The 16,232-nt window shown below is 40.6% G+C and overlaps 2 protein-coding genes across 10 annotated transcripts in view; one reads left to right on the plus strand and one right to left on the minus strand.

Moving 5' to 3' along the window:
• Positions 1–16,232, minus strand: part of ARHGAP6 (Rho GTPase activating protein 6) — a 454,675-nt gene that overhangs the window by 104,585 nt on the left and 333,858 nt on the right. The window lies entirely within an intron of this gene.
• On the plus strand, positions 1,482–15,535 carry AMELX (amelogenin X-linked). 4 transcript variants are annotated; one of them, XM_058713359.1, is made up of 7 exons: positions 1,482–1,581; positions 8,186–8,289; positions 9,638–9,703; positions 11,621–11,668; positions 13,053–13,097; positions 13,365–13,790; positions 15,377–15,535. In XM_058713359.1, the coding sequence occupies exons 3-7, from the start codon at positions 9,650–9,652 to the stop codon at positions 15,380–15,382; spliced, it is 579 nt and encodes a 192-aa protein (XP_058569342.1). In that variant the 5' UTR covers positions 1,482–1,581; positions 8,186–8,289; positions 9,638–9,649; the 3' UTR covers positions 15,383–15,535. The 4 variants fall into 4 exon arrangements, with proteins under 4 accessions (XP_058569342.1, XP_058569345.1, XP_058569343.1 ...); XM_058713360.1 differs by lacking the exon at positions 1,482–1,581 and adding an exon at positions 4,034–4,112; XM_058713361.1 differs by lacking the exon at positions 1,482–1,581 and adding an exon at positions 4,121–4,230.

The following is a 16,232-nucleotide window of genomic DNA, read 5'->3' on the forward strand; positions in this document are numbered from 1 at the left end:
TGGGGCTTGAACCCACGGACCGTGAGATCATGACCTGAGCCCATATCAAGAGTCAGAGGCTTAATTGACTGAGCCACCCAGGTGCCCCAACACTTCATTCCTTTTTATGGCTGAATACTATTCCATCAGATGGATCCCATGCCATATATTTATATGTGTCCTAAACCTTGGATGTTACAGATACTCAACAAATACTTTATACTAATGCTTTAAAATTCTAGAGACGTGTGAAATGCTATTGAGAATAAACTTAGCACGTGACTATGATTCTCCTGAGAGCATGATGATGATAAAGATGATGCACTAGGTAAGACAAAAAAAAATGAAGATTTTGTTACTATTTTTGTAAAACTATGTTAGCATTATCCTGGGGAAGATGCTGTCTACAATTAGAACAGACTTGCACTTACTCCACAGATTTCTGTGACAGACTAGTGCATCTGTTTAATTTCATTTCAAGTAAAAATTGCCTGTAATAAAATGTATGTGAGTAGAATTAAATTAATTTCTGGTCTTCTTCCTGATTTATTTCATTCCGCTGAATTATATCAGCTTCAAATCTAGTTAGTATCCCAAGCAGACATACCACTCATGACGTGATTTTTTTTTTTTCTTAAACAGGCTATGCTATCACTGGATCTTAACATAAGTTAGGGATGTGAGGAAGAAGATGCTTGCTGGACAGCTGCTCAGGGCTCTGTCCGTGTTCGAGGGGCCAGGAGCTAAAACAATAACTTGAGTGGTTACCAGGAGTGACAACACATCGCTGATACTTAGGTCCCACCACCTATCTCTTGTTTCCTGTAGAATGGGCAGATCGCATAAAAATCATATTCTGACATTTTGTATTTATATCCCTGTGGGCAGTTCCTTAAGAGTTCCTTAAGAAAAGTTCTTAAGAGTTCCTTAAGAAAAGTATGCCACTAAAGTGTAACAATATAAGAACGTTCTGTCCAAGAACAATAGGGGAAACTCTGCAGAGCACATATGTGAGAACGATCATTTCCAACCTTTTAGGCGGTGACTTATTTCCTATGCTGCATTAAATTTGCTCCTTTCTGGGCTGCCTGGGTGGCTCAGTCGGCTGAAAGTCTGACTTTGGCTCAGGTCATGGGTTCGAGCCCTGCACCGATCGGGCTCTGTGCTGACAGCTCGGAGCCTGGAGCCTGCTTCGGATTCTGTGTCTCCCTCTCTCTCTGCCCCTAACCCACTCGCATTCTGTCTCTGTCTCTCTCAAAAATAAATAAACATTAAAAAAAATAATTTAAAAAAATTTGCTCCTTTCTCCCGTTAAGCAATTACTGAAATTGCCACTGTTAATATTGGAAATCATGTTTATGAAGGGGTGAATGTATAGTGAATGACATCATTAGCTTTCCCTTACTGATGGCGTCCCATTTTCCGGGCAGTAAGGTAAGTGTGCCAAAGAGTCAGGAACACTGGCTGAGGTCAGGTGTCACGGGCCAGTGACCCAGCCACAATTTTGAGCTAGGCTGTCCTCCCAAAGAAAAGTTCTCTCCACCATCGCATGTTGCTTTCGTTCAGAAAACACCAGTCTGTGCTTGCGTATGCTGAACCCCGGTAGGTAAATGCAACTTACTCTGGTGTACTTTGCCCAATAGGCAGAAATCAAAATGCTTGTTTTTACGTTACCGTGTTATCTCTGTTAACACAGATGTAATGTTTTCGCTCCCGACAGTTACCAGTTAATTATAACCCACCAGATATTTAGCAAATGTTTACATATCTTTCAAATTACAAGCGGTATGAGCCCTTTCGGTGCATCCTTGCATTATTAGGATATTTTCTACTACTAATCTAAAAGGGGCCCTGTCGCTTTAAAAAGTCATGTTTTTGTCTTTGAGTTTATGTTCGGCTTTTTGTTTTTTCCCTCCGGGAATGAATATTATATAAACCCAGGGCCTATGGGAAACAGAGCCCTGTCACTCATCACTCTTACTGAACACAAATGAGAAATTATACCCCAAACCTCTTGTGTCTCCCCTGCATTCTTTCTACTCATGGATTATTTAGAATAAATAAAATAAAATCTTGGCTTCCCAGAGACTTTCAGAAATGAGACTCTTAGATAAGCATTGTTAATATTTTGGTGACGATCTCCTCAAATGGAGAAAAAGGAAGGGAGGGAGGGAGGGAGGGAGGGAGGGAAAAGAAGGAAGAGGAGGAGAAAGAATTGTTTTAGAGAAAGCGAACTCTGAATATTTTTTTCACTTAACTACATGTCCCAAACATTTTTCTATGTCAACAAATACAGACTAACACCCTCCCTTTGACTATTACATGTACCATCGTTGATTTGAGCAGCCCCCTGTTGGTAGACATTTTGTTCTCAATGTTAGTTCATCGTGAAAACAGCAGGCACTGCCTATAATTAACTCTTCCCCCGATGACTCAGTGTGTGTATCAGTGAATACACAATCACCGCGAAAGCAGAAAGTGTAGGACTACAGGCTGAAAGACTGAAGTGGTCTTATTACAATTAATATGCCCCTTCCCAATCCAGCCAAAGAACTACTGGAATACTCTAGATAGCCCACTTTTACCATAGCCCCCCACGTGCCTTTTGGTGTCACTACTCTCCCTCTGCTCCCCCGTCACCCCTTTCTCATCCTCGGACACGCAAGCACAGAATGTGTTAGTTTCCTGAAGCCAAGACGGATGGTTCGTTCCAACACCCACTCCCAGAATTCTCTGGAGAATTCCAGAGGCCGTGAGTAGTTTGAGAACTGGACCACTGTCCTATTCACATTTGTACTCCAAGGCCGATAACTGCATTAGGCATATACTGAGTGCTTGATAGTGGCTGCTGAAGTCATATCATAATTTTGGCCTTTGAGAGTTATGTTCAGAGCTTGTGACCAAGGGCCATGTCCCTTTCCTGTGTAGCTGTTTTATTTCCTACTGCTTCATTTATAAGTTTCACCTTTTCTTTTCAGGACACCTGTGGCTTGCTAAGCCTGTCACCAACTTTGATCACCACTCTGAATTACCCACCCCAATGCATTTCCCTCTTCTTAAATTTTTTTAAGTTTATTCATTTATTTTGAGAGTGAGCGAGCGGAAGGGGAGGGATAGAGAGAGAGAGAGAGAGAGAGAGAGAGAGAGAGAGGGAAAGAGAATCCCAAGCAGGCTCTGGGCTGTCAGCACGGATGCTGACATGGGGCTCGAACAGTGAGACCATGACCTGAGCAGAAATCAAGAGTCAGACACCTAACCAACTGCCCCCATTTCTCTCTTCCTACTTGTGCCCTTTTGCTTTCTGGTTCCTTACCTCTGTTATTGCTTATCTTATGCTCCCTGTCCCAAGTCTACACACTTATTAAATGCTGTTAGCCAGTAGAAGATCCCTCTTTTTTTTTCATAGCTTCAAACAACCAGGCAAAAAAACACAGCGAATTCCAGGGCATTCTGGAATAGGTACTAATGGGTTGCAATCAATAAAGTATATGAATGTGAGCCAGAGAGGGTATTTTGTTGTTATTCTTTTCAAATTGCTCCTTGGGCTGAAGTCATTCTAGAAGCTTAAGATAATAATAAGAGTAATGACTTTATTATATTAAGCAAACAAACTCAGTGACAAGTAAGAAAAGATCAAGCGGATCTATCATAGTATATTTGCTTATAGTGTATTCCAGTTTGAACTAACAGATCACAGCCAAATATAATAAGGAGGCTAGGATAACGGATTCTAAGCCTTTTACGGTATCTCCCTTTTTAAGTTCTTATTAAAGTCCATTTGCTGGAAAGTCTATAGGAAGCATTGACAGCAATGCTGAGTTATCCATCTTAGCTGTTTAAAAGGCCCATCAAAATCAATGAATCAAGAAATCAAGGGCACCTGGCTGGCTCAGTTAGTAGAGTACGCAACTCTTGATCTTAGGGTCATGAGTTCGAGCTCATGTTGGGTGTAGAGATTACTTGAAAATAAAATTTAAAAAAAAAAGCAATCTTGGCTTCTTTGTCTATGGAGAATCCACGTAGATTAAGTACTTTTTTTTTTATATTTTCATAATGTCATGAAGAACTCTACACTTTCTTCAATTGATCAACACATCCATCTAGCACCTAGCTTGTAAAAGAGACTTTTCTAGGTAACAAAGAACTCCCAGGGAAGTATAAGACACAATATCTGACTTCCCAGGGTTGCAAAGGGAAGTCACTGTGTCCACTGGAATCACTTAGTGGTGGTGTACCTGAGTTCTGAAGAAGGTACGACTACACTCCAGCAAAAAAACCAGCCTAAAGAGCAATATTTTCTCACAAGTGAATATCAATAGAAGAAACGTTTAAAAGTCGACTTTGGCTCCAGTTACTTCAGAATACTCACTCGTGAAATTATTCCAGAATATTGGACAATCTGGGACCTGCTTTAAAAGAAGATTTAAGAGTTGAGCTCAGATAGATTAAAAAAGGCTTCTGGATCTCCTATTACCCGACTTCTCCAAAGAGCACCCACATACCTCAATGCCCACTAAAACCCAGGAAGTTCATTAAAACCCCCAAACAAAACAAAACATCCTCCCAGCAGCCAAAAGTCAACACCACAAGACTGAAATGCTTGAGCTTTTCTCACACGTGAGCCTCCGGAGCCAACACCACTCAGAGCATCTCTTTACTTGCAGTCCACACAGAGTTCTAACAAGCTCGGACATAAGATTTTCCCAGCACACTATGAATTAGGAGCAGCAAGTTAGAAGGGGAGAAGTCGTTAGCATAAGCAACATGGAAAGAGCAAAATGTGATGAGTTGTAAGTCAAGGGAAAGAATAACTATAAAAGCTGTTGTTGTTGTTGTTGTTGTTGAGTGCATACGATTTAGCCAGACATTGCAGGAGGTGAAGACATTTAAAATATGCTTCCTCTCAGAGCTCAAGACTGCTGGAGCTCTTGACTACCATGGTCTTTCTTCATTAAACATATTCAGTTGGGCCAAAATGAGGAGACATAATAGTGGCGCGTCAGATTCTTACTGCCTGGGATTAACGCGTGCTTTCCCATCTCTGACCAGTGGCAGGCAGAAATAATCTGGGTTTTGATTTGCGCCAAAAAGAGTAGACGGCCTCCCAGCCTGAGGTCCTTCCACATGAGTTGCCTGTTTTGTGGCCCTGCTTAATCCTACAGGTCTCAGGAAGGATTTAGGGCAGCTGCTTCTGGACCAGAAGATGTCCCAAATGTGATTTTTGTATAACCCTTTCTTGGATGTTCCTCCTTTCCACTAAGCAAGAATGAGAACCTATAGGGGAGCCTGGGTGGCTCAGTCAGTGAAATATCCGACTTTGGCTCAGGTCATGAGCTCACAGTTCGTGAGTTCGAGCCCCGCATCGGGCTCTGTGCTGACGGCTCAGAGCCTGGAGTCTGCTTCAGATTCTGTGTCTCCCTCTCTCTCTGCCTGCCCCCCAACTCGCAGTCTGTCTCTCTGTCTCTCAAAAATAAATAAACATTTAAAAAATTAAAAAAGGAATGAGAACCTATAATCCATAAGGGTGTATATTCACTCATCATTTTGGAGGAAAGCTGGAATGAATGAATAAGTGAATGAAGACACATTCTGGAGTCATCTTGTTATAGCTGTTCCACAGATGATGCCATAGAGAAAAATATTTTATGCTTATGATCCATTGTTTAAAATAGTGATTTTTTTTAAAAGAGAAGACAATATTTGATATCAAAGTGCAAGGAAAACAAGAACACAACTGCTTTGGAAATGTTATAGCCTCTACATAACAAAATAAGCAGTCAATCTAGTAAATTCTGTTTTCTTTTTTGACAAACTCAACTTATTGAAATAATTGCTTATAGAAAAAATTTTAATTGAAATTTTGTTTTTTCCCCCAAACATTAACTTTTAAACTGCATTTGTGGGACCTAAATTAGTGGAAGAAATTTCAAGCAGAGAGATCCATATTTTAATACCCTATGACTCAGAATGTGCAGTGGGAGAAAATAAACAGAAAGAACCACATAATTTCTATTGTATTTGCCATCAGAGCCTGAACAACTGTCCATAGTGAATTGGCTATAACTCACTATGCAGTGGACCAGAGAAATTAATGCCACAATGGGGGATCTTTCTGTTGATCCTTGTCAACAAATATGAGTCCCTCATTTTTGAAATATGACAGAAAGGAATGAGATAAACTTGGTAAAACTACGAGACCACTAATAGCTCACCAATGACCCTATTAATAGAGATTAACCACAAATTTGCAGGAAAAACATGTCCTGAATCCTTTCAGACACCAATATACGTAATTAAATAAACTAGAAAAAAAAAGATTGAAAAAGAACATGATGTGATTCTACATTACCCTTCCTCTCCCTCCTCCTTTCCCTTACCACCTTGCTGCACAACCCCCCGCCCCCAACCTCTTCCTCTTCTAAGTAAGCGGATGCCAATCCTCGTATAGAATTCATCAGTAAACATATTCACAAGTAAATGCAAACCTGGACACAAATGGCTTTCAGGACTATATTCTATATTGACTTTCATTCATACCTTTCACCTGTTACAATCTTCCACTTCCTTCTTTGCAATCTCTCTCTGTCTCTCCCTCTGTCTCTCTCCCTGATTGAAACCCTGATTGAAAGAGCTACCTTTCTTCACCGTGGTTATTCATTCCCTACTAATTGATCTGTAAAGATCAACTTAGAATCTTATTTATTAGCACGTTTTAAACATTTATTGCACGCCAAGTGATGGGGTTGGGGAGGATGATAACTTTCCATTTCCCCCAGAGATGCTTCTCATTTAGTTTTCAACTAACCCTTGTAGGTAGATTCTATAATTATCCCCATTTCACTGATGAGGAAACTGAGGCTCGAATGGGCTAAACCTCTTGTCAGTGGTCCCTCAACCCTTGGTGAAGCTGGGGTCAGTACCCACGTAAGTCTAAGCTCTAGTTCTTAATAGTACTACATTGCCTTTCATGGGTATTTTCTCCTTGAATTTAATTCAGCCAATGCGGAGCATGTTTGTAAAAACATACGCACATGTACAAACTTTAAAAATATGACTAAAGTAGTAAAAGAGATCTGGCTATACTGCCAATGGTGTCTGGGTATATACTCAGCATTTCCTTTACTGATCTAATGTTGATAGACAACTCATCAGCTACCTCTTATCACCAGTTACAGATTTGCTTTTTAACTGATCGGATCCTAGAGTAAAAGACAAAAATCCATGTGCTTTACTAAGGTAGAAGGGTAAAAGACATATGAAATTAATAGCTAGATCATAGATCCTCTCAGAGGCAGAAGGGCTTCGGTTTTTGTTGTTTAGGCAAAGGAGAGGCTGCTGAGAACATGGGAACAATGGCACCTAAAGGGGAAGTCAAGAGGCTCTGAAAAAGAAAGAGGAATTTGGAATTGCTTGTAAGAGAAAGTGGGATCGGGCCAGAAGGACGTGGGCACAAAGGACCATCATCCTGCGAGATTGTCATGTGGGAGGGGGGCACCAGAGCAATGTCCCACACACAATGCTTAAGTGTGCAGTCTGGTGCGTGACGTTTCTCGCCTCGTCCTTCGGATCATCAGGAAAAGTCTGCTACTGTGATCATCTTGAGTTCATGGTTCCTTGGGGGGCAGGTGGGTTGTAGGATGGGGCCAAGGAGAGGTAACTTCGTCCCCTCTTTCAGTGGACACCGGAGTGGTGATAGAGGAATGGGCACAGGCAACAGAGAAAATGCATTCAATGGAAGTAGAAAATAGAGCAGTGGGGATCCCGAACTTAGAATCCCTCAGAGAAATACTGGGGAGAGCTTTGGGGTTTTACCAGAATGGGGGTTTTAATCAACTTATCCTGATCTGAAAGGGATGACCAACCCTAGGGGACATGTTGATTACACTACAGAAACTCAACTATCCAGCTTTTTGGGTAAAGAACAATGTTACGTTTGCCAGAACCAGGGAACAGACAATGACATAGCTCTTCTTGAATGTAACTTTGAATATATCAGCATGTGCAGTCAACTTATTTGCTGACTTACAAACAACCCGATGAAATTTTTTGCCAGTTAAACCTATTATTGCCCATAATGAGAGACTCTAAATGCACTAATCACAACATGCAGCCTTCTATTTGATCACAGTTTTTAAAACTTCATGATACAGGGGTTTTTAGGTATACTCAACACATTTTCCTTCAGAAATCTGATTGGTTGTTCTAGATGCTGTGAATGATATAAATTGAGCTCTCAATTGGAAGAAATCTAAAGGATCAAGCATCCCTGAGTTTCAGACAGAAACTTCCTCTGAACACACATATTCAAAGGTATGTGGATTTTATTCATAATTTGGTATCCTTTCTGTTGTATTCATTTCCTTTACTGCATTTCATGTACGAAAAGATGCAAACGTATTCTGCATTTCTAATATTTTATGCTGTCATATTCAGTTACTTCTTCAGCCGGACCATAATTAAATTAGACTCTGATTACTTAGATGGATTATTTTACTCTCTAATGCAGCAACGTGTCTGTCTGTATTTCACTAAGTTTTACTTCCAGAATCCCAAAGCACTTTTGGGGGCCAAATTTCACAGTAAAATATTTATTTTCATTACTTGCCAATTAAGATAAAAATGATTTTTCACAGGTTGTGATCTACGACTTTAAAAGCCATCTTGTTTAATTACATCAAATAGAACCACCAACTAAATGTGGGTTTTTTTCCTCATTAATTCAAACTTTAAAAAAACAGATTTAGGAGGTAGAACGCGTCAGCGCACTTTTTACAGCTGGCATTATTACACAGGAGACTCACTTTCTTTGCAAAATTCAAGACCTTGCTTCTGACAGTTTTCATAGTCAATAATTTGTACCGCAAAGCAATGTGCGTATTTTAGGATGGCCTGTTCCGCTTCATGTCCCAAGGGTCATAAAGTGTATAATTACGGTACAAAAAAAGAAGATGTCATTGACTAAACATGGACTCTTTCAAGCGGAAGTCATTCAAAAGTCATGGAATGATCGCACAATATTAGCACTGTCCTCTCCCTTCCATTCAACCACATCTTTTGTTCCCGATCTGGAGCTCAGAGATGCCACCTGAGGGTCTTGCCTGAAGGCCTACTGGTTGACACACCTGGAACTTCACTCCACTCCTTCCTTACTCTATTTTGGTAAATTCCTTAAGGCCTTTTCGCAGACAATTAGTCTTTGTTTTTAACAGCAGCAATGCTCAGGTGCACCGTACAAAAAAACCTTTTTTTGTGCGTCCTGGTTCTGAAAGTATCCAATACTGTGCACCTGGAAGATCTCCTTAGCTTTTAGAGCCAACTCTATTCTTTACGATCGTTAATCATATGCTACGTTTAGCTTCTATGAATCCACAGGCTACACAGGTATAGGAGAGTAGCAACCAAATCGTGTAGTGATAGATTGACATCTCTACAATTTGTTCTTCTCTAAACCTAAGTGAGAAGCATCCTTGTCACTCTCGTCATTCCAAAAGCAATGAAATGAGCTGAAAACTGGAAATCACATGTGAATGAAGTAACCTCACAAAGAATGGTCCCATCCTCTTTACTAGCGACAGACTAATATGGATTACGTGGGTTTTATGGAGTATTAATTGTGTCCATATTTGCAAAGAGATTTAGCTGTCAACTTATATTTCAGGGCCAGCAAGAAATGGGGACCTGGATTTTGTTTGCCTGCCTCCTGGGAGCAGCCTTTGCTATGCCCGTGAGTAAAACACCCCTGCATAAGTCAATATCCAATTTCACAAGCTTGGAAATAAAAATCTGCCCCACAGTTGGTAAACTTTAGGGCTCAAGACAGTGCAAGATCAGATGTCCTCAAATGTCTCTGTGTTTAAGAAACACTTTGAAGAGCTTGTTATAAAAAAAATATTCAGATGCCTCCACCCAAGATTCTGATTCAGTACAGCTGGAGTGGGGGTGGTGCCCAGGACTCTGCATTTTAACAAGCACCTCAGGAGATTCTGTGGAAACAATTAGCTTGTAAATATCATCGCCCATCTCTAGATGGAGGAAACTTTTGGAAGGAACCCTTGAAAGGCCTCCAGAGAAAATGCTTAATCAGCCTTAGCCAAATACTACAAAAAAGCCAGTTTTCTCTAAAACCCACTCTCTCACAAGTGTCCAGCTCTCTTCCTGCCCTCCAAACTCCACTGCTATTATCCTTCAGAGGGTAAGATTTCTGTGTTAGGAATTTCTTTCTTGAACCCTCTCCCTGTTGTCAGAGGCCGCATCCCTTTGGGTGCACCTGCTAAGTACATGGGTGCTTCCGTGTGGTTGTCCAGAATCCTACCTCTGCCCAATGCATGTGGATATATTTTACATTCAAAGGTACCAAGGACCAGGACGCCTGACCCATTCTCTTTAGACATAAGCACAGCAGGTCAGAGAGCTTAGATCACGATCAGGCAAAGCAGGACCCAACTGCTTTTCGGTGGCATAAGGAACAGTTGATACAACCAGAAGCCGGCCAAGCTTGCATATCTGCCTCCTCTCTTCCTCTCTCACCCACAAGACCAAGATTCTGTGCTCTGCCTTCCTAAAATCCTGCATTGTGGCAATTTCTAGTCCCCTGAGGGGCCCCTGCATTACAAATTGAGCCCTATTTCCACTCCTCAAGTCAGCACCCCTATTCCCTGAGGGCTTACTTATATCAAGAAAATACAGGAAAGGCAGTTCCCTAACGAAAAGTAGTTCACACTCAGATGAGAGCAAATAAACCTTCTAAAATACAAGCATTTAAAACTAATAGAGCCTTAATTAGCTCGATGTCTGAGGGAGATGTTCTGCATGATCCTGTCTCCTCTCCCTCTCCCCCACTCCAGGGGCAACCAGAATTGTACAATGCAGTCATCAGTCACACGGCCTCCACTTTTGACAGGCCAGCCAGTCCTGGTTTAGATCATTATTCAGGCTGATTTTTATTTTGAACTTTCCATTTTTTCTTCCATAAAAAACTGGGACAGAATAATAAAAAGAAGCAGTCGAAATCAACTCTCTCACTTTCCATGGGATTTATAATGTTTCCACCTTGCCTCCCCATCTCCTCATGTTCATCAATAACTCACAGGCAGTTGTTTCCTTAGTTGTTGTTGCTGTGCTTTGCACACCAATTGTGAGGAATCTCTGGGATACTTAAGCACTTCTCCACCTCCTGATCTATAAGGGAAGGTTTGGCAAACAGTTCTCGTCGGTATTTCAGAATTGTGTAGGAGAAACACATCTCTCTTTCCAACACGGAGTGAGTTGCATTAAGACATAAAATGGTGGATGGGATAGAGTAGGATTAGTTGACAACATGGGTGGGGGAGGGTGTCAAAGATCACTGGAGGATAAATGTGTCTGGTTTTTGCTTCTGGGTCTTGGGAAAGTCATTTAGTTGTTCTGGACGTCTTTAAAATAAGAGGGCTCCTCTCCTACACAGCGTACATGTTCAGACTAAAAGTAGACCTCAAATATATTCTGCACCATGTAGATTTTTTTTAAAGTAGCTTCAGTCTCCCTTAATGTGAACAATTGCATATTGACTTAATCTCTTCCTCTCTCTCTCTCCCTCTCTCTCTCTTTCCCCCTTCTCTCCCTCTCCCTCTTTCTTTTTCTTCTCCTTTCCCCTCTATAAAAGCTACCACCTCATCCTGGGCACCCTGGTTATATCAACTTCAGCTATGAGGTAATTTTTCTCTTTACTAATTTTGACCATTGTTTGACTTAACAATGCCCTGGGCTCTGTGAAGAGTAGTGTGTTGATTCTTTGTTCAAGATGTTTCTCAGTCCCGCTTTTTCAGTTCCCGTTACCAGCTTCCTGGTTTAAGCCCTGATGGGTTGCCTGAAGCCCGCATTGCCCCCGGCACACTCCTACTTGGCCTCTCTGACTCAGTTTCTCCTCCTTATATGGCTATAAAATTATCCATCAGGAACTACCACTCAGGGTGGGGCTGCATGGTAGGGCAGAAAGTGAACAGCAAAGCTGTTCAGCCTGTAAAAGTTGGGGGAGTCAGCTGTTTTTTAAGATCCTTTCCAGCTAGAAACTCCTAATTCTAAGATGTTCACACTCTATGTGTCTCCTTTGTTTGTCTTTGCTGAAAGATCAATGATCAGTGACCAAGTGGTCTATGAGACATTCTGCAGAGCAATGGAAAGCATGAGATTTCTGGAAATCGGGTTTGAGGGCTCTCCTCAACCCCATTCTAATCATGTGACCTTTGGCAAATCATTTTCTCTCTTTAAAACTTTGGTTTCCTCATCTGGAGAAGGGAAATAAGTATAATACCCACACTTCAAAGTATGGTTGAGGAGCAAAATAGTTATGCAATACAAAAGGTGTTCTGTCAAGTATAATTTGAGCAAGGTCAATAATGTGTTTGTTGTATTGATATCAAATGCTGTGCTACTACTATGTGAAGGAGTCCCCAGAACTGAGGCTGTAACCAAGTATATACTGTTGAAAAAGGAATGAAACTCCTACTTCTTTGGTAGGCTCAGACGACAATCTGTGAATCTGTTTACTCACATGTAACCCGAGGAAAAGTGTTACTACGAAGAATTTAAGGCAACACTTTCTGTTAAACCTTAAGAGGTTGATATATTTGACCAGAAAATCTGCATTTCTAGGATGAGGGACAGTTCTTCCACCTCCTTTATTTTTGCATTGTGACATCAGATCAACAAAAGACACGACTCATGTTATGTCACATTAATTTTTTTGTTTTGTTTTGCTCTGGCAAAGAAGAGCAGGAGCTGGGGAACTGAACAGAATTACTACTTTTGTGACCTCAGTCAAGCTCATAAACTTCTTTAACTCCCCATGACCTTGTCCGTAAAAGTGAGTGTGATGATACTTGCCTCAGAGTATGTGAGAAAACATGAAAGATGTGTGTGATGGATGTAATGTAGTGCATAACACATAGGAAGCACCTGACAAATGTTTACCCTATTCTTTGATCTGTAGAACTCACACTTTCAGGCTATCGATATTGACAGGACTGCAGCATCAGTGAGTGCATTTCATGTAACTAAACTAAAGCAAATGTATTCTAATGTCTCTTTTTCTTAAGGTGCTCACTCCTCTGAAGTGGTACCAGAACATGATAAGGCATCCGGTACGTACATTTTTTGTTCTTTATTCCCTTAAAATATTAAGCATGTGTTTCAATTCCCTTTTAAGTGAAATAACATATCTATGCCACATACAGACACTAATGGAAAATCCAGTTTGTAGAAGGTCATATCTGTGTACACAGTTAGAAATTCTTGCACAGGAAAAATGCATAAATATTCATAGTCATAATGACAAAGACAACATGACTACTTCTCCAGTTGGAAGTCAATGGAGCCAATGGTAAACCTGACTCTTTGTTTCTCACCAGTACCCTTCCTATGGTTACGAACCCATGGGTGGATGGCTGCACCACCAAATCATTCCCGTGCTGTCCCAGCAGAACCCCCCGAATCACGCCCTGCAGCCTCATCACCACATCCCCATGGTGCCAGCTCAGCAGCCCGTGGTCCCCCAGCAACCAATGATGCCAGTTCCTGGCCAACACTCCATGACTCCAACCCAACACCACCAGCCAAACCTCCCTCTGCCTGCCCAGCAGCCCTTCCAGCCCCAGCCCGTCCAGCCGCAGCCTCACCAGCCCATCCAGCCCCAGCCACCCGTGCACCCCATCCAGCCCCTGCCGCCACAGCCACCTCTGCCTCCGCTGTTCCCCATACAGCCCCTGCCCCCCATGCTTCCTGACCTGCCTCTGGAAGCTTGGCCAGCAACAGACAAGACCAAGCGGGAAGAAGTGGTGAGTATCCCTTGAAGCCACGACAACATCTGTGAAAATGTGGTAAAGCAAAATTGGCCCCCAGAGTTCTAAGTTCTCAAACAAACCACGATCTGGAGTTTCAGTAGCTACAGGTCAATGACTCTATTAGTCTGAGCATGTGTTGTAACTTTATATTATAAACAAGTTTATCTATGAGGCATAGTTTTTATGGTGGGTTTAAGTTCTATGATTATTTTGAACTTCTAGAATATGTATTACTGAAACCCATTAATTTTAAGGATAGCAGTATAAGGGAATATCAGTTTTTCTTATATTTCAAGGGTTTAACTAGCAAGAATAGGCTAGATTTGCACTGAAGATAAAAAAAGGTGGGGGGGAAGTTTTGAGAGTGGGGAGGATGCAAATAATTGAACAGGCTACAAAAGGTGGGTGGGAAATCTCTCTGAGGACCCTTTGAATCTCTTTAAAGGAAGATTACCCATCTAGAGCGGTTTTTTTAATCTAACTCAGAGGAAGCTAGATAGTCTATCAGATTCCTTTTCAGGGCTGGGTTCTATAGGTTAATCTTTTAGCAAGAAGTTTTCACAATTAAGCACAAAATTAATTGCATTACAGAAAACTCTTCCAAATGAGTGGGAAATAGCCAATAAAATAAGTGACTCATATCCCTATTCCCAAACCCTTATTCTGTGTATATGAGATTATATAATTCTACTGCATGTATGCATGCAAATGTGATTCCATGTTATAAATGCTACTGAGGATTTTCTCCTGAGAAGCAGCGAGGCGTGAGATGGAAATGACCTGGATGGGGAGCTAGCATACCCAGGTTCCAGTTCTGGCTCTGCTTCCAAAGAGGAAACAGTATTGTACAAGTTACTTCAAATTCATGGGTGTTTTCCCTTTTTGAAAATAAGAGAAAGTGACTAACTCAGATATTTCAAGCCTCTGTCCAAGTACAACTACCACAGTTTCCCAACAAAAAGTTATACTATCTGACATATGTGTCTTCACAATTATGAGCATATCTATGGCGAGTATGGGACAGAATATTTGAAACTGTATCCCAAATAATTTGGTGCCCATAGTTGATTACTAGCCTAAGGTAATGTTCCCTCTGTATAGAAAATGCATTTATTTATCTCTTTATTAATGATTAAAGCCATGAACTTTATAATGTGTTTGCATCTTGGCAGAGCTATTTATGGAAAGGTGACTTTGGGCAGGTAGTCTGAACTCTTTAAAACTCCTGTGTAAAATCGGAGTATAAATATTGATAGCTTCTTAGGGTTGTTTTACAGAAAATAAAATCAAGTGATGAGCTCAGAGCCTGGCTGGCGTGCAGGAAGAATTCAGTAAAGGGTAGCTACTGTTATTTTTTTATTAAATAATAGCTGTAGGTGTCCTGAAGGCAAGGTCGTCCATTCTGGATACCTCCCACCTAATGACAAGGAGATAACAAAGAAACTTTGAATACTACAGAATTCAACTTAAATGGTTATACATTGCTTCGGCAGAACTGAAGCCACACATGTGATGTAAGTGATACTCGCTAGGAATATTTGTAAATTATTTTGATTCTTCCTTTTGTTGTTATTTTTCAGGATTAAGAGGTCAGAAAATGGGAAGAGAACTGAAGGAAACACTTCAGATGCTTTCAGAATGACACAAGAAAACGAGTTTCGCCTGCCATCACTTCGCTTAGTAAAAGCTGTAACTAAAAATCAGTACCATTAGCAAACAATAAAATGGTTTAAAAATCATCCATATGTTTGTGCTGAATTGCGCGTAACATTTCGTGTCACTTCAGGGAACTTATTATAAATGGCTACTCTTGAATAAGGTGGGAACTGCTCATTTACACGTGCAAAGTTGACCATTCTGCAGGCAGATGAGGACTGTTTTCCCTTTTAGAGAGAATTTATACAATCTCAAAACATTAAAAAAAAAAACAACCCAGATGTTCATACAGTAGTTAGAACAGTAGATAAAGTGAAAAATTATGAACATGTATAGTCACTGAACCTGAACCAGATGAAAGTAAGTTTATATGAAGAATTCTTCAAATTGAAAAAAATAAGCTCTTGAGAAATGTTTATATTACAGAACAGATAGAAGACTTGGAACACTGACTTTATACTTCACACCACATTAGTAACCAAAGTCTGATCTTTTGATCTCATTCTATGGAAAAAGATTTTTTTAATGAAATTATATGATATGTACAATAATGTACTGAATTTTAAATTATTGGGGTAATTAGTTTTCCTAAGAAAACTTGTATTAAATGGAGCTTCAAATAGAGAATCGCGGTGATCTTGTATACAAGTAATTTCTTTCACTTAATAATTTTTAAGATGATAAACTGTACTGTATAGTCTTCAAAATGTTAACAGATGCATAAAATGGACTCATACAAGTTTTCTTTCCCACTCATATTTATATCTGAATCCTTTTTTC

Source organism: Neofelis nebulosa, chromosome X (assembly GCF_028018385.1).
Source record: "Neofelis nebulosa isolate mNeoNeb1 chromosome X, mNeoNeb1.pri, whole genome shotgun sequence".
NCBI lineage: Eukaryota > Metazoa > Chordata > Mammalia > Carnivora > Felidae > Neofelis > Neofelis nebulosa.

What these genes read in the sequence shown, in the direction of transcription:
- AMELX (XM_058713359.1), top strand. Translation starts at nt 9,650, where the DNA reads ATGGGGACCTGGATTTTGTTTGCCTGCCTCCTGGGAGCAGCCTTTGCT. An exon ending in ATATCAACTTCAGCTATGAG is followed by an intron (nt 11,669 to 13,052) that starts GTAATTTTTCTC and finishes CTTTTTCTTAAG; the next exon opens with GTGCTCACTCCTCTGAAGTG. An exon ending in AGAACATGATAAGGCATCCG is followed by an intron (nt 13,098 to 13,364) that starts GTACGTACATTT and finishes GTTTCTCACCAG; the next exon opens with TACCCTTCCTATGGTTACGA.